The sequence below is a fragment of the Haliotis asinina genome, chromosome 6, assembly GCF_037392515.1.
Source record: "Haliotis asinina isolate JCU_RB_2024 chromosome 6, JCU_Hal_asi_v2, whole genome shotgun sequence".
NCBI classification, from domain to species: Eukaryota; Metazoa; Mollusca; class Gastropoda; order Lepetellida; family Haliotidae; genus Haliotis; species Haliotis asinina.
This window is the reverse complement of record NC_090285.1, coordinates 61167936-61195407: the sequence shown is the minus strand read 5'-3', so window position 1 is coordinate 61195407 and position 27472 is coordinate 61167936. Positions and strand designations below refer to the sequence as shown.

Genomic DNA, 27472 nt, shown 5'->3' with positions numbered 1-27472 from the left:
ACTTCATGCTACCTTCTACTTAAAAGAAGCAATGTATCAATAAAGGCATAAAACATACTTTGATGTTATAGTAATGGTGCATTTATATGGCACTATTTTCAAACATATACATGTAGACTGAACGCTCAAAGTGCACAATATGGTTGAATATTAACAGTCAGGGGAAGCTTGGACGTGGAAGAAATCTCTTAGTAGAGATTTGAAGATGACAAGCTTTGAGAGTTTTTGACTTATTGGGGCAGATTATTCCACTCAACTGCTCTGGGATATGGAAGTGATCTTTGGCCACAGCAGAAACTGTTTGTATTGTGGAATCTACGTCTTCAAATGTTCTGGAATACTTTGAATGCAAACACGATGGATACGTGTACATGGGTTGCTGTTTTGTGTGAAAACAGCCCCCTATCATCAACATAACAAACAACAGTGTCCAATGTAACATTCAAGACACTGGAAGGGATTTTCTATATGTCCAGTTATGTTATGCCATTTACCATGTTTGATATATATATAATGGTTTCAGACATGGTAAATGGCATAACATAACTGGCATAACATATATGTCATCATCATCACGTGTGAGCAGTATCTACATTTCTCTATAGTTATTATCTTGGACATGTTTGTCAAGCACATACCTGAGTTTCTTCCTTAATGAATGCACACAAAGTTAATATACTTCATGACTTTCGTCTGCTTCTGATACCAATTGTGAGCACTTGACACAAAATCAGTTTCAAAACGATGTTTTGGAGCTGTTTTGATGACATACTAAACTCCATATCTATGTCACATTAAACATTAATATTAAAAACATTCATAAAATATAAATGTTCTTGTATATACAGTCAGCAAATGCTGTGGGTAACACTGACAATATAAATATAGGTACATATGATCTAGTACATGTTGACAGTTGCTGTAAAAATGCCCATAACACTTCTCGCTACCTTCTGCTTATAAGAAGCAATGTATACAAAATCATCAAATATGAACATTCTTGTTGCTAAAGTAATCTACGTCAACAAATGTTCTATAATACACTTTACACAAATAAGCGGGTGAGTATACTTGGGTTGATGGTTTGCATGAAAACAACCCCATCAGATCCATAAGAAAAATATACATCAACACAAGTCGATGAACAAACATCAGTGTCCAATGTAACATTCAAGACACTAAAAGGGATTAAGAAGTGCAATTTTGCCATTTACCAGTTTCATGTTTGAAACCATAATGTTTGTGTTTGACGAACTGAAACCAAGATACAAGACTCCAATGCAAGTGTGAGCAGTATCCACAGTTCACCATAGCTATTTTCTTGAAGTTGGTTGACACAGCATACCTACGTCTCTACGTTAATGAATGTACACCAAGTCAGTATACATACATGTATGTATGTACGTACGTACGTACGTACGTGTGCGTGTGTGTGCGTGCGTGCGTGCATGTATGTATGTGAGAGAAAGAGAGAGTATGTATGTGTGTTTATGTACGTGCGTACTTGCGCATGCATACATGATTGTTCAAAGATAAAATCGTGATACATAACAAAACTATGATACAAATGTATACAATCATTTTCATGTCATAGTATAGATCCAGATGAACACCTATTAGCAAAAATACACATGACACAGTACATATATGAGTTTCTTTCTTCACTTGGTATTAATTCCGTGACATTAGGAACACAAAGTAACTTCACTTCAGCGTGTATATATCTCGTTTCTTTTGTGTGTCTAACCACCCCGAGAATGTTAGACACTTACATTCCACTCTCTTTCCACATCGTAGTGAAACAAACCCAGTAAATGCCAGCATCAGTGTTGTGAGAGAAAACAATGAACTAAAAATGTTGTCATGGTATATGCTACAACTTCACATATTAATTAAAGTATTCATTCACAAACGCATGTTCTTGTCTTGCAGTTGTGTGATGTATGGTTTAGATTGTAGTGTCCGGACTGTCATCTGTGGATTTGCAACAGTGTCCTCAAGTAAGCCCAAAAATGCATTGAGGATCATATCGATGCGTTTCTCTGTGAAACAATCTTTCCGGGCATACAAGACAATGCCTATTGCCTTGGACATTTTCCTGTTGAGGATGTCAAAGTACAGTTCTGTGTTAGGACCAAATAATGCTTTCACCCGAACATTGGCATCAAGGCCACCACGGATATCGTTTCCTTTACCCATGTTCCTCATCTCGTCAGTGCCAAATGTGACAAACGACGTCATTATATTGTGATAGTGATCGTCTGGAAGGAAATGCTTTAGATCCCCAAAAGGAAATATTCCGTTCTCTATGCACTTTTCAAGCATGGTACTGTTCTCTTTGAGAAATGTAAGAACTGACAATTTGTCATCATTTTTTACTTCACAGGACAGAGGTGTAAAATTCACACCTCTTGCAACAGATGTTGTTAACTTTGGGCTAAAGATTCTTTGATCAACGTATGTTGACATGGCAAATTTCTGAGCATTTGCTCTCGTTGACCACAAAAGTTGAACGAGTCCTACAAGGCACTTGAACAGTGACAGCCCTTCTTTTTCAGTGAAAGAGTTAAATGTTTGGTACAGATCAGCTGATAAAGTTTTCTTTATACTTATACTGTCCATTTGTGGTGTGGATGACATGGTCCTGTCTGCAAAGGAAATGTATGGAACTGTTCCAAGCGTTTTTATCCAAAACTCCTTAATGTCTTCATATCTTGGTTGAAGGATTGTCCTTATTTCTGGACCAATGGGCATATCTGGATCACCTTGTACATCACTCAGAGACTTTCCATGTGAGAAGGCTTGACCTATATTCACGAAGTCGTTTATGAAGACTGAAATTCCCTGGTGATCAAAACCAATTCTGTGAAAAACAAAGAAGAGATGTGCGGGACTTCCTTTCACAAAGACAAATCGTACTGGTCCTTGGCGGTCAAGGTTAAAACGTTCCTCTGTGAGACGTGTTACATCAGGGCGGTTTGTCAGATCACCAATCCTATAGTCAATATCAGCCTCGGCACTCAGAGTTGATTTTGTTGCTTTTCCATTTACAACATGAAAAGTTGTCCTGCAAATTGGGTGTCGTCTGACGTTTTCCTGAAGCATTTTCTTGACAGACATTGGCTCTAAAACATCAGGCAATTCCACTTCCACAATTAATAAATGTGATATATGGTTTGGATCTCTCATGTAGTTGTCAAAAACAAACTGTTCTCCTGGGAGAAGAACTGCATCAGATTCTAATGAATCTGTGAGTGGAAGCAACTGCTCATGTTTGTGAACACCATTCCCTTTGATCACCCAGTCATCATAAATGTACTGTGCGATTTGAGTCACTGATGCATTTTCAACATTCAGTTTTGTTGATGATAGCTGAACCTGTGTGTCGTCCATGATTTTCCCGGTAATTTGCATGAAATTCATTGAGTCAACTCCCTGGTCTCTGGTTCCTTGCTCCACATCTAGAGAGGATTCGTCAAGCACAGCTACATCAATAACCACACCCTTCACGTACTTTACAAGTTTGGCTAGTGCATTTTGCTTTGGCATTTGTTTCATTGCCTCAAAGTCAAATGTTTCCACATTACTTGCTGCAGGTAAAAACACGGCTTCCTTAAATGGAGACAAGACAGATCTAAATCGAGACTCCAGTTCCACATTGTTCTCTTTTTTGAGGTTTTGTCCAAATTTTACCAACTGGAGACCGCACATAATGATCTGTGGCTTATTCAACATGAGGATGTGTGTGAGGCAGTCTGGTATACTTCTCTTGTGTATCAGAAAGTATCCATACGATTCCATTTGTTTTATGTGTCTTTCCTGCAGCATGCCCATATTCAGAGGACCCCAGTTTACAGCCTGACCACACTTGCCATTTTGCCGCCTGACATGAGCTAGGGCATCCATGAATCCATTCCCAGCGCCATAGTTTGTCTGTCCAGCATTTCCAAAGACAGATACTACTGATGAAAACAGCACGAAATAGTCCAGTGGGAGATGCTCAGTCAGGATATGGAGGTTCCAGGATCCAGCAACCTTAGGAGAACAAGCGACCCTGAATTTTTCTCTCGTCATTTCTAAAAGAATTCCATCATTCAGAACAGCAGCTCCAAAGAATATCCCTTTCAAAGAATAGGTAGGGAAACGGGTTCCTAGCCTCTTCAAAGCTGATCCTATTTCCTTGATATCTTGGACGTCAGCTGACTGAGATGTAACAATGCATCTGTACATCTCAGACACATGCTTCATTTCATCTTGTTTGCTTGGATCTGGATTACGCCTGCTGATAATAGTAATGCACCCAGCACCTTTGGATGCCAGGTACAAGACACATTCCCATCCTAGTCCTGTCATTCCACCCACAACAAGGTACATTCCCCTTCTATCAAACAAGAGAATCTCAGGTACCTTTAACTGTGTTGTGGTGACGCTGTTGTTCTCTTGCATGTTGAACTCCCATGTTTCTAGGATTTCTGTGATGTTAATAGGAGCACTATGGTGGTGTTTCAAGGCAATGACGTTGCAGTGCCTGAACGAAATGCAGATGTTCGAGATAGTCTGTTTATTTTTCTTTATCCACGTGTATAGCTTTGGAATGTGTTCATCCATTTGAGAGAAGGAAAGGAACTCTTGGGTCCTGACAATTGCTATTTTCAGTCTTGGTTTTGCAGACTTGAGTAAATTTATCACTTTGAGTGATATCAGCTTCTCAAGGGATATAAGCTGCTGAAGACACTCCCATTCAGGGACAATCTGTTGTGCTAGTTCTGTTGTAATTTGAATAGTTGATATGAGAGCATGATGTGCTTTGTGGTTTGGTATTTCTTCTGGAGTCAGTAAAGAAACTGTCCTGGTTTGTTTTGACAACAATATAATTTCCATTACTTCAGCATATTTCCTTGTCTGGTGTGAATAAAGTATAACCACATCTTTCATGCTGCACTCACCACACATTCGCCACAGACAGTACAACTTCAGCATAAATCCTGTCTCAAACTGACCTCCTAAGTGTTTGACATTGAGTGCAAACTTCACTGGGACATAGTATTCATATCTCACCTGTTGTGGATAGCAGACAATGTATTTCTTCCTTCTGATATTTCTATGTGCAAAGCCAGTTGATTCAAATGTAACTACAGGATTCCCCATGCTGATTCCCATGTAGCGTCCATTGTCAATAGGTAACAGAACTTGTTCCGACAGGAATTTAGAGTGAATTGCTACACACTGTGCAGAAAGCAAAATGTCATCTTTGCCCTGTTCTTGCATGTTTCTTGACATTGTAAAGAAAGGCTGTGATATTTCTTCCGTAGAAGTTGAATAGAGGACAGTGTCCAGGCTGGTCATCTTTCTGTCCAGTCTAAATGGCGGTGTTGAGTCAGGTTCCTTTTGAAACGTCTGCCCATACAAGCGTCTATGAAGGCTTTCGCATTCAGCATGACCTTTGACCTTCAGGACTTGCGAGATTTCAGACATTATGATGGTTGCATCGTATTGGTCCATGCCACCAACACTGAGATCCAATGATTTTATATTTAGCCTTGTGAATTCCCTTCTAACACTTCTGATGTATGCCCGAATACTTTCGTGAATGCAGGCAAGTGCATGGGATTTTCTATCGGGGCTTTGGTAGTCTAGCGGTGTTGCCATTGTGACAACGAGTAAGGGTGACTTGATGACATGTTGTGACATTTTTAGTATGAGAGATCTTAAAGGCATGATCTTCTCTTCCAGTTCTTTCTCCATTCCCATTCCATTGTCAAAAAACTGAGGCTTCGACTGAAACATGACTACTATTCCAGATGACTCTCGAAGATCTGGAACATAGCTATCATCTTGTAAAATGGAAAGATGGTGAACTGTCCATGGATAGTTTGGAGTCTTTGACATAGACATCTCATCACTGAACATAACAAGGTTTGTTATGCTGTCATTTTCCTGCTCAGGATCTATTTCTTCTGCTTCAATCGTGTATGCAACACTTCTGACATCAAAGGTGTCTATACCCATGGCTTTCAAAGTAAATTTTCCAATGAGTGCAATCACATACCCTTCTGTAGTTAGCAGTGACAGGCTGTAGCACACATACCATTCACTTTCATGCAACACTTTCAAATGCACAAGCATTTTTTTTCCTGTCTTTCTCTTGACTACCAAATGTTCTACTGAGTATGGAAGCATATCTTTGATCACACGAGTGACAGTTGCGGGCGTCTGTAGCATGCCATCTAGTATTGCAGGGTGAAGAATTGTGTGATTTGCTTCTCTCTGGAGCATAGATCCAACTTCAAGTACAGTGAGGCTTTCATTTTCAGTTGTTTGGCTACCTGAAATAACGGACATCATTTCACCATAGCGGAAACCATTGTTTCCCAAATGTTGATACACTTCCTCTCCAGTTAGGTAGTGTTTACATCTTTCTTTGATTGGCTCAAGGTCAACTCTCTCTGCAGGTTCATCCGCAGGTGTTTGCCTTATTGTCGCTTCTGCATGGACTGTCCTTCCTTTCTTGAAAACAAATGTACTTAAAATGCTGGAGTCAGATTCACTGTGAGATTGTTTTATATCCAGGTTTGTCACTTTTCCAGATGTCAGATTGACTGGGCTTCTGAAGGCCACAGAAACACTGATTGTACATAGGCGGTACATGTCAATCATTCGGGCTAAAGTAAGTGCTGCCTCGGCATGGACGGCACCTGGTAAAATGATTGCTCCTTTCACTTTGTGTTCAAAAACACTCTTGAATCTCTGAGGGTCAATGACTAAGTTTGCTGACTCTGTGTTGCCCCTGATAAACAAGTGATCTCCTTCAGTTTCTTTCTGACCCTTTAGGAACTGTTGTTTACTTTCAGACACCAATAACAGGGGCTTGGAATTGAAGACATAAGATGGGGAGCTTGTTGTTTGCATCTTATCAGGAAAGAAAGTGTCCCATTTGACGTTAATGCCATAGTCATACAACAACAGGAGTGACTGGAGAATGTCATCATAACTCGATTTGACATGAAGAGAAGGAATGGATGTGACGGAGAGGGTAGAATCTCTGAAAATGTCCCGTAGATGTGATTTTAGTACAGTGCGTGGGCCTATTTCCACAAAAATGTTCATTTTGGATGTTTGTGCGGCAGTTTTGATTGCATCACAAAATCTAACAGGACTTCTTACATTTAAGCCCCAATAGGTCTTTGGCATAACTGTACTTTCATCCATATCAGGATCAACTGTTGAGATAAATCTGCTTGTCATTTTAGATGTCTTGATATCGGATAAGATTTCATCAAGCTGAACTCTGGCTGAGTCCATAAAATGACTGTGGAAGGCACTTGTAACAGGGAGCTCATGAAACAGTGCATTACCACCTGCAAAATGCTTCAAATCCTCTTTGACTAAAAGAACGGACCTCTCATCCCCACTGATAGTGCACGAGATTGGGCTGTAATAAAGAGCTATATTTATCTTACTCTCAATTTTCCCACAGGCTACCTTTACTTGTTCTGTCTCAACATTTCGGACAAGCATCATTTTTCCTCCTGTGGCTTCAGCCAGGATCCGTGTCCTGTGGTAGATGACCCTCACAGCTTCATCCAAGGACAGGATTCCTGCAACATGTGCTGCAGCCACCTCACCAATTGACTGACCTACAACAGCTACGGGCTTCACCCCCCAGGTTTCCCACAGATGAGCTAGAGACACCTGACAGGCAAAAATGGCTATTGGGCCAAACAGAGGATCATTCACATCATCACATTCAAGGAGCCGCTTCATCAGGGACCACTGAACAAACCTGGAGAGGGATTTGTCAATTTCCAAAATGCTTTCCTTAAACTGGTCATTCTTGGAGATGAGGTCATTGCACATTCCTTCCCAAGCAGTCCCCATGCCACAGAAAACAAATACAGTGTTTTCTTTTTCCGAAAAAGATGGCTGGTTTCTCTTTTGTAACTCTTCTTCTATCTGGGATTTCAGAACAACATGATTGTTTGCAAAGAATGCTTTTCTGAATGGAAAATGTTCTCTTGCTATACATGAAGTGTAAGCAACAGCACTGAAAGACGAACTGATACCATTTTCAGTGAATTTTGCTATTGACTCGTATAACGTTTTCTCACTGGAGCCTGAAAAACAAACGGGTAGGGTAATATCATTCACAACCGGTGTCTCCATCGTAAATGATGTTATCACAGCATGGCTGTTGCTACCCCCAAATCCAAATGAGTTGACACATGCGATCTTTCTATGACTATTCCAGTCAGTATTTTCTGTTGGTACTACAAATTTAAATCTGTCAAAGTCTATTGCTTCATTTGGCCTGTCAAAGTGTAGGGATGGCACGATGGTGTTGTGTTTCATCATCAACAGGACCTTGATGAGTCCGGCAACTCCTGCAGCTCCTTCTAGATGGCCGATGTTGGTCTTCACTGACCCGATGTGTCGCTGACGTGGATACTTCTCAAAGAAGGTTCCCAGAGCTGAAGTTTCTACTGGATCACCTCTTCTGGTGCCAGTACCTGAAGAGTCAATGGTTAGTTGTGACAGCTTTTGATATCAGATATATGCCATAAAGAAACATATACATAAGTCTCTATAAGTTAATGAAAGAACAGATATGTCAGTTTTGTTTGTTTATGCGCATTGATATCTCAATATTGAATAAGAAACGATCAAACCATTGGAGCCGTCCTGATGGTTCTTGGGGAAATCCAAAATCTTCTTTGTTTGACACACAAGGTATATTTGGAGTCACTGCCTTGAAGCATGCAAGATTTGTGTGACATCCATTATGCATAAGTATATCTTTTTGCCTCCTTGACGAGCCCCAAGACAAACGTGGCCTGTAGTGTCGGAACAGATTTGGTTGGTTAATATACTGAACATCATTGAAAACGCACCACCCCTAAAATTGTGGATTTCTAAGAGCAGAAGTGAGCAATCTATGTAAATTTTACATATTTGTGTAGACCAATGTTTGATAAAGAAAAGAAGCAAAAACCAATCAAGCAAAACAGTGAAGATTTAATGCAGCTGACAATGAAATAAAGATGGGGTCAAAATGGAAAGTCAGTAGCGTGTATGACCCCCGTTAGCAGCAACACAAGCTGTGCAACGTCTCCTCATTGAACGGATAAGTCTCTGAATAAAGTCCTGAGGCACTGCATTCCACTCTTGCTGCAAGGCATTGTCGAGTTCCCCAAGGTTGTTGATCTGCGGACGACGTGCGAGGCGTTGGCCGATGTAATCCCACAAGTGTTCGATGGGTGACAAATCTGGTGACAATGCAGGCCAATGAAGTAGAGGAATGTTGTTGTTAGCCAGATACTGTATCGAAACACGTGCAGTGTGGGCTCGTGCATTGTCATGTTGAAATGTGTGCAGATCTTGATGCTGGTGAAAGAAGGGAACGACGTTGTTCTGAAGAATGTTGTCACGGTAGTAAACGGCATTCACTCTGCCACGACAAACAATCAGAGCGGTTCTGTGGTGATAACGTATCCCTCCCCACACCATAATGCTGCCTCCACCCCACCGATCGGTTTGCACAACACAATCCTGATGATAACGTTCACCCCGTCGACGCCATACCCGTAGACGCCCGTCAGCATTTCGCAAGTGAAAACGCGACTCGTCGGAGAACACCACACCATGCCAACGTCGCAACAACCACACACGATGCTGTTCAGCCCATTGTCGGCGTTCACGGCGATGCCTGTCAGTCAGGATGGGTCCAACGTAAGGGCGTCGACAACGTAACCCTGCCGCACGGAGACGGCGTCGGACGGTGGAAGCGCTGATCAAACCACGTCGACCCTGGACAGCGTTGGCGGTTCTGGCAGCGGGCAAGGTTCGATCCCGAATATGGCGCCGTACAATGTCTCGATCTTGACGAGGGGTGGTAACACGTGCCTGACCTGGGCGTTGCCGGTCCCTGCTGGTTCCTGTTTGTTGGTCTCTGTTAGCAAGCCTCAGAATGGTCGAATGATGACACCCAAATCGTCGTGCAATGTTTCTGCTTGAAGCGCCGACCTGCAACATACCCAAGGCCTGTTCTCGTTCCTCTGGTGACAATCTTGGCATGGCGAAAAAACTTTACTTACGAAAGTACTGCGAAAATGAGAACGGTTTTGTGCCGAAGGTCATTTATACCCCTGAACAGCATGCTTTCTGCATGCAATTTGTGCCCTTCGTGTGTGATGTGCATGAATTTTGTTGTTTTCATGTGATGTGTTCGATGATGTGTTCGAACGATCCGTTTTGTACTGTAGAGCGTTATTTACGATCTAGTGTGTTATTATCAAAATTCCCGCCATTAATTTTCCATTTCCAAAAGATTCTATTGCCTTATTTCAAAATTTACAGGTGGTGCGTTTTCAATGATGTTCAGTATATGATGGAACTACTGGTTGCTTTTATCAAGTCAGTTTAACCCCCACCATCAACAATATGCTAGCAGTATCACAGTGGTCTAATTAAGTGATTGGCATCATGCATGTATCTGGGATACAGGGAAATGAGCCAAATCAGTGACCCCGCCATTCTAACTCGTAAATAACTGAAGGCCAATTATAACCTTGGTATTCCCTAGTGCCCCATGCTTCGAGAACAGACTAAAAAATCCTGCAACTACTCAATTAGGCTGAGACATACAAACCGCCTTTCTTTGAAACGCTTTATGCATACGTACCATGAGCTTCAATATAGTCTACTTCAGTCGGGTCGATTCCGTGCCGTGTGTATATTTCACTGAGCAGTTCCTGCTGTTGTTTCCCTGATGGTGCTGTGATGGGCGTAACCTGGCGACCATCTTGATTCAACCCTGTGACAATAGTTCCCCAAATATTGTCACCATCATGCAAAGCCTGAAATACATAATTAAAGGGATAAATGCTTTAAATTGAGGATTGTTGCTTTATATGGTGGTTTCATGGTTTGGTTCAGATCAGTTACAGCCACATGTAGGTTATTAATCTGGAATGTTTATAAAAGTGTCATACCTGACTTAAGAGTTTGACTATGACAATCCCACATCCCTCTCCTCTGGTGTAACCATCAGCGTTTGCTGAAAAAGCGTGGCACTGTCCAGTGGGAGACAACATCTGAGCTTTGCTTAACTTAATAAAATATCCTGGGTGAATTGTCAGGTTCACCCCTCCACATATTGCCATAGAACAGTCACCTGAAAGTTGTTGATATAGACAAAGATTCAGAAAGAAACACATATATACATATGCTCTTGACGGGCAACAAAGGATATGAGACTAGTGATGAACACAGGTCAGCGTTTTAATGTCGAAATCCTTAATAAATGTGAAGGTGGATAAATGAAATCAGCTCATAACATGTTGACAGATTATTTCCCTCACATGGGGGACTGGATATCACATAACCTATCTCATGTTGAGATATATGGTAACATATGTGTCGGATTTGTTCTTTTTGAATAACTGAAATAGTTCGACTACCTTCTCTCATATAGTTTAGTGTATCGTCGAGTGGTGGTTCGTGCAATGCCATAAATGAGGGGAGGTCAAAAGGTTTTGAGAACTATCTAAACCTATTTATATTGTTATATTTATAAGTATTTATATTGTGATAACTGGAAGAGAGATACCTAACTCTTCTCATGGAGATCTCTAACACTGAATACAGTTCATGTCCTCACATTAGAGGGCACAATCCACGAGTACATACACGACCTGAAATGTACTGATTATATCCTGTTTCGAAATTTGAAGTCATTTGCCAATGATGAACTCGAAGCTACGATAGAAGCTTGGTTCATTGACCAATCAAAAGACATCTATTACCAGGGCATTGCAGCACAATTGGGTAAAGTGTATTGAACTGAAGGGAGTCTTACATGAACAACCTACTCTGTCAATTCTATATCACGTTCTCAAAACGTTTTGACCTCCACTCGTTATATCACTACACTGCTTGATATACTCATGATATTCTATACCAAGCTGCGCAGAGTACCCATGATGCTTCACTCGCCTCCTGATCAGCTTTGATTATCTACTATTCACATCTTGTCTGAATGCTAGTCATGTGAATCTTTACCCACCTGCTTTAAGTGCTAGTCCTGCCTGATGTAGGGCCACAAGGGATGAGGAACACGCTGTGTCTATGGTCATTGAAGGTCCTGTTAGGTTGTAAACGTAGGACACCCTGTTAGATATTATAGCCCTGGCCTGGCCTGTCACAGTGTGGTTGGTGACGTCTTGTGACTTGGTAGAGATATAATCCTGATAGTCCACCGCCATGGAACCTTTAATAGTAATAACTATATATAGGAGGAGGTATTCCACTTTGCGAGCATACTACTATCCAATGCGCAATGGATATGATAAAAAGTAACATATATCCATACAGATGTGATATTTACAAAGGAATGGAATATATTGTCACATCTTCCCTTGATATCTCTTCATCATACGTTTCCTCCTGGCTTCATCATTTGCATTTTATCAATCTTGTAAATCCATTATGCACTACTTTTCAATGTTATATATAGAGATATGGGAAAATGTGACAATGTATTCATGGCATTTACTGCAGAGTGGTGATAACGAATCCAATCAAATTCATGACTTCACTCAAAGGCTTATCCTTCCCTAATTCGATTCTGATTAAATTCCGATGTGAGGGTGAGGATGAGTTTAGTTTTACGCCGCACTCAGCAATATTCCAGCTATATGGCGGCGGTCTGTAAATAATAGAGTCTGGACCAGACAATTCAGTTATCAACAACATGAACATCGATCTGCGCAATTGGGAACCGATGACATGTCTCAACCAAGTCAGAGAGCCTGACCACCCGATCTCGTTAGTCGCCTCTTACAACAAGCACATCCGCCTTATATAGCAAGCATGGGTTGCTAAGGCCTATCCTACCCCGGGACCTTCAAGGGTCAATTCCGATATCTTTGGTACCAACGAACCTATGTAGACTCCCACTTTCTGTCCTGCGATTTGTTGTCTGGTCATGCCGGCGTCCTCCAACGCCATGTACGTGCACTCCAACACCTGCCGTTGCTGGGGGTCCATCTGGGCAGCCTCGGCTTCGTTGATTTTAAAAAGTTTGTTGTCGAAGTGATCGAAGCTGAAGAATCATATATCAGTTCTATATTATTTGCATATTTGTACCGAACAGTGGGTTTATGCTAAGTACAAATTCGTGCAAACCTTAACCTGGGCATTGCTTTACATTGGATTACTAACATTCTCTCTTAAGTAATTTATGCAAGCGTTTTGTGATTGACTGACATATAATACTTCTGTACTCACTTCTTCATTAGCCCCGCTTTCATAGAATAGCTTTTCCCTACAGCATTGACATCAGTGTCCAAGAAGGCATCCTTGTTCCACCTCTCATGGGGGATCTCAACCACATGGTTCTCTCCCTTTACGAGCACATCCCAATATTCCTCCAGGCAACTGGCACCGGGAAACCGGCACCCAATACCAACAATGGCCATTTCATCAGCCATTGCTCATATAAAAATTTCCAGCTGAAAAAAAAATAGAATTCACATTGTTTCTGTGAAGAGCAAATAAGCATATTGTAACAAGCAACAACAGAGGTTCCAAAGGAATGGTAGTACTGTAATATTCATACACGGTTCACCGGGATTATTTCGAATTCAATTTGACATAGTGGAAATGTGTGACATGGAGTGGTTAGGATATATGAAGTCTTTAAAAAAGTACATCCACTGAAATAAATTTAATCCTCGACTATCTATGTAAATAAGTCTATAGTGCTTCTCTCTAATTTAATCCTCAGCTGTTCATGTTCTTAAATCTATACTGCTACCCTCGAAACATCCGGCACCAGGCATTTATAAATGAAACCGAAATATCTTTAAAAGAAAAGGCTGAAGACGTTCTATGTGTCTCAGGGGGGACACTAAATGTTAAGTCAATGTTGTTTCCTCATGGCGTGATCCTGGCTAGCAGTTTACTTAAACTTATGTTGAAGCCAGGCGTATTATATCCATACTCTCGTCATTAGGGTATTAAAGATGAAAAAGGTTTAATAATGGTAAAAGTAGGCATATGACTATTTAGGGTTAACCGTTACCCACAAAACTGATAGGACTAGAGTTTATCTGAGCAAGTCATTAAAGCTCAATGAACGGTTAAGTCTTTAATTGGAAGTAATGCGTAAGTTTGATATTGTCCACCAAAACTTTGTGTAGAGGACAGTCTGTTTTGGCCTTTGGAGAATGTAGCAGAGTTACGTAAGATACTTCATGTATGAAGGACTGGCTTCAAATGCACCAGAAAGATTTCCATTTCAATGTCTTAATGCCACTGTTAACGGCCCACAGAAAATGCCCAATGTGGTCAACATTGCTATTTCTTTATGGCTTGGGCTTCGTTTGGTTTGCTGCACAAGATATAGGCGATACTAAATATATAAGAAGTTGCACATGGAGATGATTATATTTTAAATACAAAAAATATCTCAACATGTCCAAGCATGTCGTAATGTCTCAACAAAAATATAAGAACACTAAACCCAAACTTGTACAAACAAAAAACGCTCTGGCTATCGGAGAGGCCAATATGGGGGTTCACAACATCAGTTCAACACGAAGAGTGTTTGGATAGGTGACCGTGCTTGGCAGCTTGACTCCTGAGAGTTAATAGGACTTTAGTCCTGACCCACAGCGAAGCACATAGTACATGTGGTCTCACCTCGGGCCAGTTTGTTAAAAGTTGTATACCCAGCAGCAACATGGGTACCCGGTGGATTAAGTCATGAAACTAAACCTTTCCAGCGCCTAATAGGCAGTTTGAGTTATCTATCAGGGTAATAACTGTGCTGTGCCATTGATTGTAGCGCTATGTGATTACATAGTGAGGAATTTGACGCTATATACGTGTCATAAGAAATAAGGGAACCCCCGATTTGAACTTATAGTAGAAGGATTGATACATAAAAGTTGCGTGCTGATTGCATTCGAACTCATGTTTGAATCCACTTCCGACTGACATTACAAGTAGCACCATGCTCCCTGTACATGATACACGAGCAGGCAACCGCACATGCATTGGAGGCGATAAAATTGACGGTAAACCTGAACCTCTATCACTTGTGAAAATGTCCCCTCGACAGTACCTGACAAAGGAACAGAAATGGCAGGCCACTGGAATGCTAGAGCGTGCACAATCACAGAATGCTGTTGTCCGGTTCTTCAGAAAGTCCAAAATCGTTATTTCACGTCTCATCAACCTTTATTGTCAGACAAGGGACGTTAAAATGAGGACTGGTAGAGGAAGACGCCCTAAACCACCCACTAACAAGACACCTTCCACAGAACTATAGCTTTGAGGAATCGGTTTTTGTCACTGCCACAGATTTGAAGTAGTAATTCTTCAGCGCTTCACGGATACACATCAAATTCTACTGTAAGAAATAGGCTCCGAAGCAAAGTCAAGGCGTCTGTTCAAAGGCATAACCATGACGTCTACGTAATCAGTGGACTCATCAACGCCAGAAGTGGGGTTACAGGCAATGGCCAAATGTGATGTTCAGTGATGAATCCCGCTTTTGTTTGCGCTTCACGGATGATCGATCACGTTAGTGACGACGGCAAGGAGAGCGTTTTGCGAGAGCCACAGTACAGGAACACGATTCGTATGGAGCCGTCTCTGTCATGGTCTGGAGGGAGATTTCATTCAATACAAGGACCGATTTGGTTATTGATCCGGGTAATCTGACAGGCCAGCGGTATGTGGACGAGATTTTACAACCACATATTGTTCCCATGGCCCACAGGGCAGGTCGAAACTTTGTGTTTCAGGACGATAATGCACGCGCTCACAGCGCTCGTGTTCTTGCAGCAACAAGATGTTACAACATTACCCTCTCCAGCTAAATCCCCAGATCTGCCCCAAATCGAAAATTTATGGGATGTGTTAAGGCGTAGAGTGCGTCTCAGGGACCCTGCACCCGCCAATCTTGAAGCCAAAGGTAGAGCACTGCAACAAGAGTGGCGATTGATTCCAAGGGCGACAATCCGACGGTTGGTGTCCGGTATGCCTGCAATATGCCTGTATTGCTTCTCATAGTGGACACACTCGCTATTGACTATACCTGCCATACAAACTGTACAGTTGTACTGATTAAACCTAACGTGTTTCACAAAATCAAGGGGTTCCCTTATTTTTTGTGCCTAGTATATAGATGGACACATTATTGTTTCTAAGATCTGAGGTAGAATAGGCCTCCAGCAACCCATGCTTGTCGCAAGAGTCATCGATTCCCAATTGCGCAGATCGATACTCATGTTATTGATCACTTGATTGTCTGGTCCAGACTCGATTATTTACATACCGCCTCCATGATAGGCTAAACTCACACACTCTCTCTAAATGTTTGTAGGGGGTATACTGTCATAGACTAAATCATTTCAATAAGTTTCCTTAAAACTTCATTTATTCAAACAATCTATTTCATTCAATATAAGTCCAAAGTGCACCGAAATTCTATCCCCTTTGTCTATGTAATGTATTCGGCAAACATTCGGTGTATCCCCTTTTATCATAAACCCCCCTCCGGGCAGGACCCTTAATTCTCAAACGCTATCAATACATGTCAATTAACACCTCCCTACGTCGGCGAATCTTACGTATGTACATGTGCATGGGCCAGTGACCTTGCACAATGTGGCGTAATGGCCCTGTGTATAAAAACCTGACTGATATGGTCAGTCGACAGACCATCCAGTGAGACCATCCAGCGGGACCATCCAGCGAGACCAACCAGCAAGACCAACCATGGAGACTAGATCATCGACAGAAGTGGACGGATTGTGCGTCTAGTCGGGGTGTCGGCCAAGGCCGTCGCCCCACCTACGACTACGTCGATGATGAAGAATCGCCGTCGGACTTCTGAATGTGTGTGAGTGACAGAGCGGGTCTCCACATCGGGATCATTGGCCACTCAGTCCCGATGTGCGTTCTGTCACGTGTTTACCACTGTGTATACCATTTCGACCATCAGTCAACCAAACAATAATAAAATATGGCTGCTGCTGTCTTCATCTCTACCGCTGACTTTTGTCCACCGTTACTCTTGTCCACCATCCTAAACTACCACCCGAGAGCGACCACGACGACCGCTCTTGGACAGATGGTGGAGAATCCGGGTAATTGTATTGTTTTACATCCAGTTGCTCTACATCTAACTCAGATGAAACTGCAGAAACAAACGGACCAGCAATTTGTGGTTCATTGACATACACAAAATCAACAGCTAGGGAGACAGAATCGTCAACAAGCGAAGCAGAATGTGCTGTGATGTTTGTGACAGAGGTGGATGGTGCAGAGGAGGCTGAAAGCCTCTGCTGGCACTCATTAGTAGTGTGTGCTTTGGCTGTTTGTAAGTGGGTAGTCTGGTGCACTTTGGGCTTAGCAATACAGGATGAAGGGTCTGTTATTGCTGCAACATTGGTATTAACATGAGGGCAGGGGAGGGGATGGTATGTCATCAGTAACTGGAAGAGTTTGGGGTTCAGGATACTGAGTACGAGAAATGGCATCAGCATTTGCATTTGACTTTCCTGACCAGTGTATAACTTCAAAATCATAACCTTGTAGCACAAGTGACCATCTGCCAAGACGTCCAGAATCTTCTTTGAATTTATGAAGCCATGTCAAAGCTTTGTGATCTGTGTACACCTGAAATTTCTTTGATGCCAAATATACTCTAAAGTGTTTAATTCCTTCTACAACTGCTAAGCATTCTAAGTGTGTGACACCCCATTTTCTTTCTGCCGGATGTAAAGATCTGCCACCATAACATATGACATGTTCACGTCCCATGGAGTCCTTTTGACCTAGAATGTACCCAATGGAGGTATTTGATGCATCAGTGGTGAGAATGAATGGACGAGAGGAATCTGGATAAGCAAGAACTGGAGATGATGTAAGTTTTTGTTTAAGTGTAGTGAAGGCCAGTTCAGCTTTGTCTGACCAAATGAAGGGTGTATCCTTTTTGAGGAGATCATAAAGTGGTGAGGCAATTCCTGAGAAGTTTTGGACAAATTTTCTGTAATAACTGGCTAAACCCAAAAAGTGTCTAACGTCATGAACATTCTTTGGTTTGGGAATTTTATTGACCGCCTCAATTTTAGATTGATCTACTTTTATTCCATCCTTGTCAAAAATGTGACCTAAATATTGAACTTCTTTGGCTGCAAACTTACACTTACTAGCTTTTAAAGTAAGTCCAGCCTGTTTGATCTTTTGGAACACACATTCCAAATGGGTCAAATGTTCAGAGAAAGTTTTGGAAAATACAATCACATCATCCACATAGATCAAAATGTATTTCCAATTCATTTCTTTTAATGCTGCTGATATTGTGCTTTGGAATGCCATTGGGGCATTTTTAAGGCCGAAAGGGAGACGATTCCACTCAAATATGCCATCAGGAGTGATGAATGCCGATTTGTGTTTTGTGTCAGGATGGAGGGGAATCTGCCAGAAGCCACTAGCACAATCCAGAACACTAAAGAATTTTGCTTGACTTTCACCAACCGTATCTATGACGTCTTCAAAACGAATGAGAGGGAAGAAAATGGGCTTGGTGACAGAATTCAAACGTCTGTAGTCGACCGCAAAGCGATAGCTGTTGTCACGTTTGCGTACCATGACCACGGGAGAATGCCATTCAGATGAACTTGGGGAGATAATGTTGGCTTCCAACATTTCATCTATTTGTTTTGAACATTCTTTCCTGATTTCAGCACTTTGACGATAGAAGGGAAGTCTTACTAGTCTGGCATCACCTGTTTCTATTTTGTGCTGATGCAAATGAGTTGTACCTAGTTCAGACCAGTTTTGGGCAAAGGCAGATCTTTGAGAATTTAAAAAGGATAAGAGAATTTGTTTCTGTTCTGCGGAAAGATCGGATTCACTTAAATCAAAGGATATATCAGCTGTTGGTTGTGAATTTTGGTTGGGGGGGTGGATGAGTTGAGACATGAGGGGGTCCAAAGTTTTTGTGAGTGACTGGAGTGTGGGGTTGAGAAGGTCTGTGACTGGAAGGACCTATCTGTGAATTAAGTGATGGTGATGAGATGACTGTAGAGTGATATGGTAAAGAAGCATTGAACTGATGTGACATGTTGGACAGACTACCTGAGTGGTGACTGAGTACGCCACCTGAGTTGAGAGTAGGCCCTGAGGGTATGTGAGATGAATGACTGGAGTATGTATTGACCTGTGCAGGCATGTTGGATGTGGAGAACCTAGTGTCAGTGTCAGGTGTGTCTGACAGAACTGATACAGAGGAACTATCAATCTCTGACGTGGTTGCAAGGACTCTTTTAGTGTTTAAGTGGACATCTTTATCTGTTGGGTTCAGAAGTCTCATGTACACACCCTTTTTGGAGTCCCTTATAAGACACCTAGCACCTTGAAGTTTTGTTTTAGACAGTTCAGGAGCAGGTTCAAGTAAAAGGACAGCATCTCTTTTATTCCTAGAGATGAGAACAGGAACATCTACCTGGTGCTGGGCTGGAATAACCACTTGATGCTTACACCTAGCAAAACCAGCATTTGATTCAACCAAAGCAACAGTTATTAGACCGCCATGAATGTAAAGACATTTAGTAGATAGACAGACAGCGGCTCTGTTAGCTTCCAAAAAGTCCATGCCAAGGATGAGAGAGTGGTGAAGGGAGGAGAGGACATGAAACGTTTGAGATAGAAGAACAAGGTCCTGTTAACTGACCCTACAGTTCCAAAAGGCATCTCTTCCAAATTGTCAAGCAAATGGGCAGGTCCTTTCACTATAATTGATTTGGGTCCAAATCACACATTCAAGCTACAACATTCACACACAGCCAAAGTTCACAAGTCCCTCATTCACGCTAACAGGCTGAAAGCTTACACTGATCGAACCGAAGATCAGCACAATACCAAAGTTCCAAATGATGAGCAAGAGACTACATGTCCATCCTCAGCTATGCAGCAAACAGATGACTCTGAAGATGACACAATTCCAGAATCCTCACAATCAAATGACATCCTTAATTCTCCACCCACCCCTTCTACTTCTCAGACATATGATGTTGACATCCATCAAAGTCAAACATTCCCCGTTGATGCAATCCTTCGCTGCAAAATCATTAGGGGTAGGAAACACTACCAGGTCAAATGGACTGGAAATTCCAAAACCACCTGGGAGCCTGCTTCAAACCTCAGTTCCCATCTTCTCAAACACTTCCACAAGCACAAGACACATTCTGGACGTGCACGCAAACACAAACCTCGGTTTTTCAAGTAGTTCAAGAGGTGCCTCACACTCCTCAGTCTCTTAAAGATATTTCATTTGGTTCCTTAAATAATGTTTGACCAACCTTTCAACAGTTACGTAGTCTCTGTGTTTCATAAGTGCTAGGATTTGCATATGTTACTGCAGGACATTTTGCATCTCCAGGTCATCGTTGTTTTATTGGTTCCATTGCTTTCGTTTCTCTAAGGGTCTCCATGGAGTCTGATGTTACTTTGGCTACTGACTGTTTTCGCTCATCCTATCATGTGTTCAAGACCAGTTCAACGACTTAATTATGGAATCATCTACCAGCCAACCTCCAAAGTTCACTTTGCCACAGAGTTTTGGGTCCACACCTACGAAATCAAGCTTCCAGCAGTTCCAAGTATTCCCACAATGAGTGGCTGTCACCAGGGTGACAAAATTTGTCCACTCCTCAATCAGTTTCAAATGCATTTAAATGTTGTCAAAACCAAATGTGTTACGCAACTTAATGCAACTCATCAAAAAATCATGAAGCTCATCCCTGAAACCAGTCGCTCTACCTCCTCCCGCTCCAAAAGAGCAATTTTAAGTTTTGTTGGTTCTTTGTCTAAGACATTATTTGGAACAGCAACTACAAATGATGTCAACATACTTGCTCAGCACATTAATGCCCTCACAAAACATGACCTTAGTCTTGCAAACACCCTCAAACAACACTCTGCTCATATGTCATCATTCATGAAAGTCGTTGATATTCGCTTCAAAAATGCTGTGAAAGGCGTTAAAGCAAACCACGACTCTATTCAATTTACTGCCCTTGCCCTTGAGAAAAATGTTCAGTCCATTCAGTCATCCCTTGTAACAATGACATCACTTTTAATTGACCAGATTCAACAAGCATATATTGTAGAACATCAACTCGAGAAACTAAAGTTAAGTATCCATGATTTAGCCAAGCATAAATTGTCACCACTCCTCATTCCTCCTGAGATCCTACAACAGACTGTACACCACATTTCAAATCTTCTCTCCCAAAAGTACCCAACCTTCAAGATTCTGCAAACGACTCCCAACTATTATTATGCTAATGCTAAATTCATCTTTACCCGTTCAAAGTCCAATGTTTACATTTCAGTAAAATTTCCATTGTCCTCTATGATCCAGCCATATCAACTATACAAAATAATATCTCTACCCTTACCCATCAATGATACTTCCTCTCATGCTACACAACTTTTAGATATTCCAGATATTGTTGCAATTTCACAAGACCATCAAAGTTATGTTGAGCTCTCCAGTTCTATCATAGGCTCTTGCTTCGGTAATGACATATTGCTTCAGTGTCCCTTTTGTATTGCTGTCCATTCTACAACTATGCCTTCATGTGCTCTTGCCTTGTTTCAAAATACCAAATCTTCTGTAAAGGCTCTCTGTAATTTTCGTTACCTTACCAAACCCCAGATACTAGTGATAGATAGTAGTGATAGACTCTCATGTTCTCATATACAGGATTCCTTTTCTAAGGCTTGCTTGTAATGGCAGTCATCGAATGGTTACGGGTTGTTCCTTTTGTGTTCTGGAACTCCCTTGTTACTGCTCTTTATCAACTGAAGCATTTTCCTATCCAGCAGCCTTCTCATCTTGTAACAATTCCTCTAGGGACATCTCTAAACTTTTCCCTGTCAATCTAGCTTTACTTCAACACTTCTTTGATTCGTCTGCACTCTCAACAATTGCCGGAGATACAACGTTTCAGAAAGCCCTTAATTTTTCAATTCCAAAGTTTAATATATATTCACATGAGATGTCCGATATTTGGCAAACGACCACAAGGCACATCTTAGTCTGAAGCATGTTGCAGAGAGTGCCAAGAAAGATGAAACTATTTTTCAAACAATAACTGAACCCCTTCTTGATGGAAAAATTCCGGTTAAAACCACATGGCTGAATACAAATTTCCTCATTGCTACTAGTGCTAGTACTGTCTCTGGTATAACATCTATTTTGGCTCTGTGGATGTTCTTTAAAATTCGTTCACTTACTGCTGCCCTTATGTTGGTCACCCGGGCTGCCCCTGTCAAAGCTGTGATGCCTCCAGATCTCAGTTATATTGCTTCAACCACTCCTAGTGAAGGTGCATCTGACCTTGTGCTACGGGACCTAGCTGACTATCACGTGTCTATTCTTTTAGGATTGCTCACTGTAGCCATTGCTTCTGTCTTGCTCCTCTCTGTCGCCGAGGATCCGCTTCTCAGAATGGTCTCTGGCTAGAACTCACTACAGGTCCAGATTGTGTTACCGTCCCAGTCATATCTTTGACTCTTTGCCCTTCTTATTGGAACATTCAGCCACCTTACACCATTGACAACCTTCGTATCTCAGGTTATTTCTTCCCTACTCTATCTGTTGATTGGCCAGGATTCACCATTACAAACAACCTGACTACAACTTCCATTGTCATCCCCAACAACATAAGAATATCCTTCTTTAATCGTCGTCATCTTCGTAAGATTTTATCACAGCCTTTCAGTGCATACATTCTTCAAGTCCACAACAGTTTCTATCAGGTCCTTGGTCAGACAGACATGTCGTAGGCAATATTGTGTGGGCATTGCATTTGAGCAATACATTACATAGTGTATTTTTGTATTGTGTAGTCATTTAGATATCTTATGTTTGATGTGATTTGATGTCTTGCATTCATGTCTTTCTTTCACATAATCTTATTTTTGTATGATGTATACTGTTCTCAACATAAAAGCTTTTGAGGACAAAAGCTCCACGACGCCCAGGGGTATATCATAGTTCTAAAATACGCCATATTTTCCTCGGTCTTACATACATATATCTGAGTTTATAGAATAGAACTAAACAACCCAGTTTGTATATTTTTACTCAAAAACGAGAATACTGAACGCTGTATCTGTTATTGGTGATCTCCACTTTCCAGGTTATAAGATAATTAGCATTGTGTGTTAAGCTTTAAGATTACAGGTATGGTCCGTTCCAAGTATATTAATCCGTTAGTGAGATATGCGCTCGTCTTAATTACTAAGTTTCTTGATAAGCGTTATGTCCTAATCGTTAAGAATACATGTCCAGAGAGAAAAGGTAAAGATTACGCTATGATAACACACTCGCCGAGAAAACTGTTAGATAATTTTAGTCATTTCTGCATTCTCAAGTCTTTGAAGCTACGCTGGTAATCTCAAAATTCAGATAGGCAGCAGTGTAGATTAGTAACATTTGTTAGTATTGTTTAAGGATTACTCAGTTGAACGTGCGTCCATATCACTAACTCTGAGAGCATCGGTGGTATATATAACGGCCTTTATTCGGGGTACTTCACTCATGAAATGCACCGAATAAAGTCTGGCCACTAATTGACGCTTCTCTTGGTTATTTTGAAGGTAAGCCATGTTCATTTCATTCAATGTATGTTCCTAAATTAAGTTCTTGTTTTCTGTTTTCTGTTGCGTTCCATACTGTTAGTTTATACGATATACTGTCAATTAAACTATGCAGTATAGGCTAAGTACACCAGGGAATATTTTAGTTAGGTAAGACCATGTAGCACCACCCTAAATATGTAGTCTACGTCAAATAGCTTACAGTATAATTTAGTAGCGTCAGGCATAATCTAACTTTAGTAAATCAGATTTACCTATAATCGGGCTCGTGGAAGCAGAGAAATCATTGTGCACGTCTTGTATATTTTATTGCGTGTTTACAATCAAATGTATACCAGTGAATGTATTTCTAAATGGTTATTGTGTGCGTTTAATTCAAATATATTACATGACGTAACTATACTGTACACGCAAAAGTAGGGAGCGCGCATAAGCCTTGGTGTTGCATTCTGCTGCTCAATATTGCTACGATTTCAGTATTGTTAAGCTCTAATTATATATACGTTGAATACTTTCAATAACATGATGTTCGACATATGATCGTTTGTATCCCACGATAGTCTAGATGTAAAAATGTGGTCATATGATTCAACTAGCACACTGACGTGTATATTATTTGTGTATTTATATTGCGCCCTTTAAGTTGTGTTCCCTGTCATTTACGACCTCCACAAACAGAAGATTATTTTAGTTATTGACAACACATGTATTACTTATCTTACTAAAACGTTACCTCATCAGTCTCTATGCTTATTTGTCAGCTGCGCTGGCTTAACCTCCGTGTAATCCTTGCGATTGTTTATTGTAAGGTATTTTGTCAGTAAGGTTTGTGTAATCGTTAATTCACATGGCTTTCATATGTATTATTTGTACAAGTTTTGCTAATGTTTTATTATGTGATGACTCATGAAATGCACCGAATAAAGGTTGGCCACTAATTGATGCTTCTCTTGGTTATTTTGAAGGTGTGCGGGCCCAAGCTAATTCCCCGACAACAATTCTAGGTATTATAATTATCCTAGGCCACATATAAACCCTAAAAAGGTTACTATAAGGTCAAGGTTATTATAAATGGTGGAGGAAATCCTAGATGACCGGCGCAACACCCAATAATTACAGACAGAAGCTGAGAGGCCAAGAGCCAAGGTCCTTGCTGACCAGCCTGCTCAGTCCCGTTTCGGTGTCACAGCCGTCACCCATCCTTGTGTCTCCTGCTGTCATCTCCACGACTGCAGCATCTTCGACGACACCTGCTGCTACGTCGGCAGTAACAACTTCATCTGGTAACCCAATTATGGCCACTATGCCACATGTGAAACTCGAGGAGTTCTCCGGAACAGCAAATGGCCAGAGTTGGTGGCAGGACTTTCTAAACTTTTCAAACTTTTACTCCTTCAATGATGAACGGAAATGCCAACTCTTACCATTTTATCTTGAAGGAGAGGCAAAATTGTGGTATCGTGAACTACCTGATGGAGATAGGAATAACCTGACTCGCATAAAGGCGTCATTTGACCAACGCTTTTCCTCTCAAGCTGCGTTTGACGTGAGTGTGCTGCAGATTGCCCAGGCTGCTAACGAGACTGTCAGTAGCTATGTTACCAGGGTTCAAGCTGCTACGACACACCTCAACCTCCCTACTTCCGTTGTCGTGGCAATAGCAGTAAATGGTCTTCATTGTGAAATACGACAGATTGTTTACAATAAAGAACCTACCACCTTACAGGAAGTACGACATCAAGCAACATTGGCTGAAAAGTCCTTGTCAGCTAACCCAGTTGATGTCAATATTGCAGCAAAGGTGGACCAGCTCACCAACTTGGTTGCTACCTTGATAACCAAGGCAACGCCCACACCTCTGCAGGATACCGTGGTCGCATCAGCTACTGGACAACAAGACTTTTAAAGCAACGGACCTCTGGTGCAGAGGCGAAGACAGCCTCCACAGCTGCAGCCTCAGCAACTACCACCTCCCAATCAGCCACCACCACCGATGTCTGCTCATCCAGTGAACATGCCCACACAAGTGCATCGACCTGCAGTTCAACATCAACAGTACCAGCCCCCTCAGGCACAGTATCCACGGCGACCACGACTTCCGGTACCACCTCACCTCCACCAGAAATGCCATGGCTGTGGTATGTATTGCTCAAGTCGTTATGCATGCCCACACTTCAACACAGTATGTACTTATTGCAATAAGTTAGGACACCATGTTAGCGTTTGCCTCAGTGCTTATTATTCACAGAATAAGACATCTACACAATAGGGACTCGCGCCTGATTCTCGGGGCTCTGAGGTCAGGCACAAGAACTCTATGGCTCAAGAACACTGTTCTGACAAGGGTGAGGCAAGTGAAGACCCCAGCTCTTGTTGATACAGGTGCATCCATCAGCTGTGACTCACGCACGATTCCCCTACCCTAACTCGCAGCAAAGCAACAGTTTAGAAATGGTGGTTGACAAGAGCAGCGTCAACGTCGGGCGCCATGTTGGCGGAAGAACGAAGACATCAGACAGACAGCCGACCTGACTATCATCAACGAGACAGCAGTCCATAACCACCAGCCTTCACAAAATCACCGAAAACAACAAGACCTAGCAAAGTCCATGTGTGAATACAACAACTATCAACGTCATCCTTCAAGATCATAACAATACTCAAGATTCTTCATCAAGTGCTTCACGTCGTGCTCGTGTGACAGTGTATGTGAACTCTTGTTCGAACGTTCTCAAAACTTATGTGTTTATACGTTTCTCTCGGACATTCTTGTTCATGCAAGGTATGTGGAATCCTCTCCAAGCGCTCATGTTCATGTGTTTATATATGTCCCCTTTTCATTTACTGAGTACGTATTGCTATCTGTATGTGATGTTATGAGGCGTACATCTTTATTAGATTAAGTTTTTGAAGTCGGTTAGGCTCTTACTTTACTACATATCCTTTGCATGTACACATTTAATGCAGATCAACGCTATCTGCGGGTTCCGAGTCGTCCCACTCAAATCAGACTCCCGGTTTCAAGGATTTTTCTAACTATTTGTTCCTCTATAACTATCACTATGGACAATAGCTTATAGCGAGCTATGCAATACTGTAATTACTCTTCATGAAAACGTCTAAATCTTTATATGTGGTAATAGCAGTCGTAGAAGTATAATAAGTATGTCTCTCCAAGCTTATTTGATGGAGACTGTTTATCCAGTCTACATCCTACTTCTTCGTTTTGCCAACGTGTTTTGTGCTTAGTTATGATACTGGCGAAAATTTGGTATCTTTGTGCATAATACTTTCTATGATAACTGGCACACAATATACAATTCGCTAAAATATCTTTGAACCAATTTCACTTGAATTAATTTTTCATTACCGGTTTAGACTTTTGAAGTTGGTTAGGTTTATTTTTTTTCTCATGCCAATTCTACTTTTAGTGCAGATCACATCTACATCTGCTAGCCTTGTCGAGTCTAGGCTCACCAATATAAGACTCCCAATTTCAAAGATCTTACTGTTGTCATGAAAATATTACATTCAAATGCAAACGACGACGCATTACGCACATTCTGTTTTTGTTCCTGTAAGTCATACGTGTACTTATCAGTCAGTTATTCCGACTGTATGGGCGACCGCGAGCAGGAGTTTGCCGCTCGGTGGAAAGGTCCAATGTTTTATTTGTACGAGCTGGATAGCCGCTCACCTGTGTTTTTGTACGAGCTGGAATCTCCGCTCATCTGTATTTTGTGTATAAACGTCCAGTATTGTTATTGTTATGTTTCGCCTGACTAAT

The 27472-nt window shown here is 41.5% G+C and overlaps 2 protein-coding genes and 1 pseudogene across 2 annotated transcripts in view; 2 read left to right on the top strand and 1 right to left on the bottom strand.

The window, feature by feature from the left end:
• Positions 1 to 1905: 1905 nt before the first annotated feature.
• LOC137287988 (mycolipanoate synthase-like) overlaps positions 1906 to 27472 on the bottom strand; it is a 35663-nt gene continuing 10096 nt past the window's right edge. The window contains exons 2-7 of the mRNA XM_067820351.1: positions 13285 to 13508; positions 12939 to 13099; positions 12062 to 12265; positions 10989 to 11170; positions 10679 to 10853; positions 1906 to 8507 (exon numbers count right to left, since the gene is read on the bottom strand). Of these exons, the coding sequence (XP_067676452.1) occupies positions 1906 to 8507; positions 10679 to 10853; positions 10989 to 11170; positions 12062 to 12265; positions 12939 to 13099; positions 13285 to 13487 (7527 nt within the window). The 5' untranslated portion in view covers positions 13488 to 13508. The remainder of the gene's footprint in view (positions 8508 to 10678; positions 10854 to 10988; positions 11171 to 12061; positions 12266 to 12938; positions 13100 to 13284; positions 13509 to 27472) is intronic.
• Positions 20612 to 22869, top strand: LOC137287987 (uncharacterized; annotated as a pseudogene).
• Positions 24776 to 25591, top strand: LOC137287986 (uncharacterized). Its single transcript, XM_067820350.1, has one exon. It carries the CDS (start codon positions 24776 to 24778, stop codon positions 25589 to 25591), a length of 816 nt encoding a protein of 271 aa, XP_067676451.1.

Excerpts from the sequence above, each read along its gene's own strand:
- LOC137287986 (XM_067820350.1), top strand. The coding sequence starts at position 24,776 with ATGACCGGCGCAACACCCAATAATTACAGACAGAAGCTGAGAGGCCAA.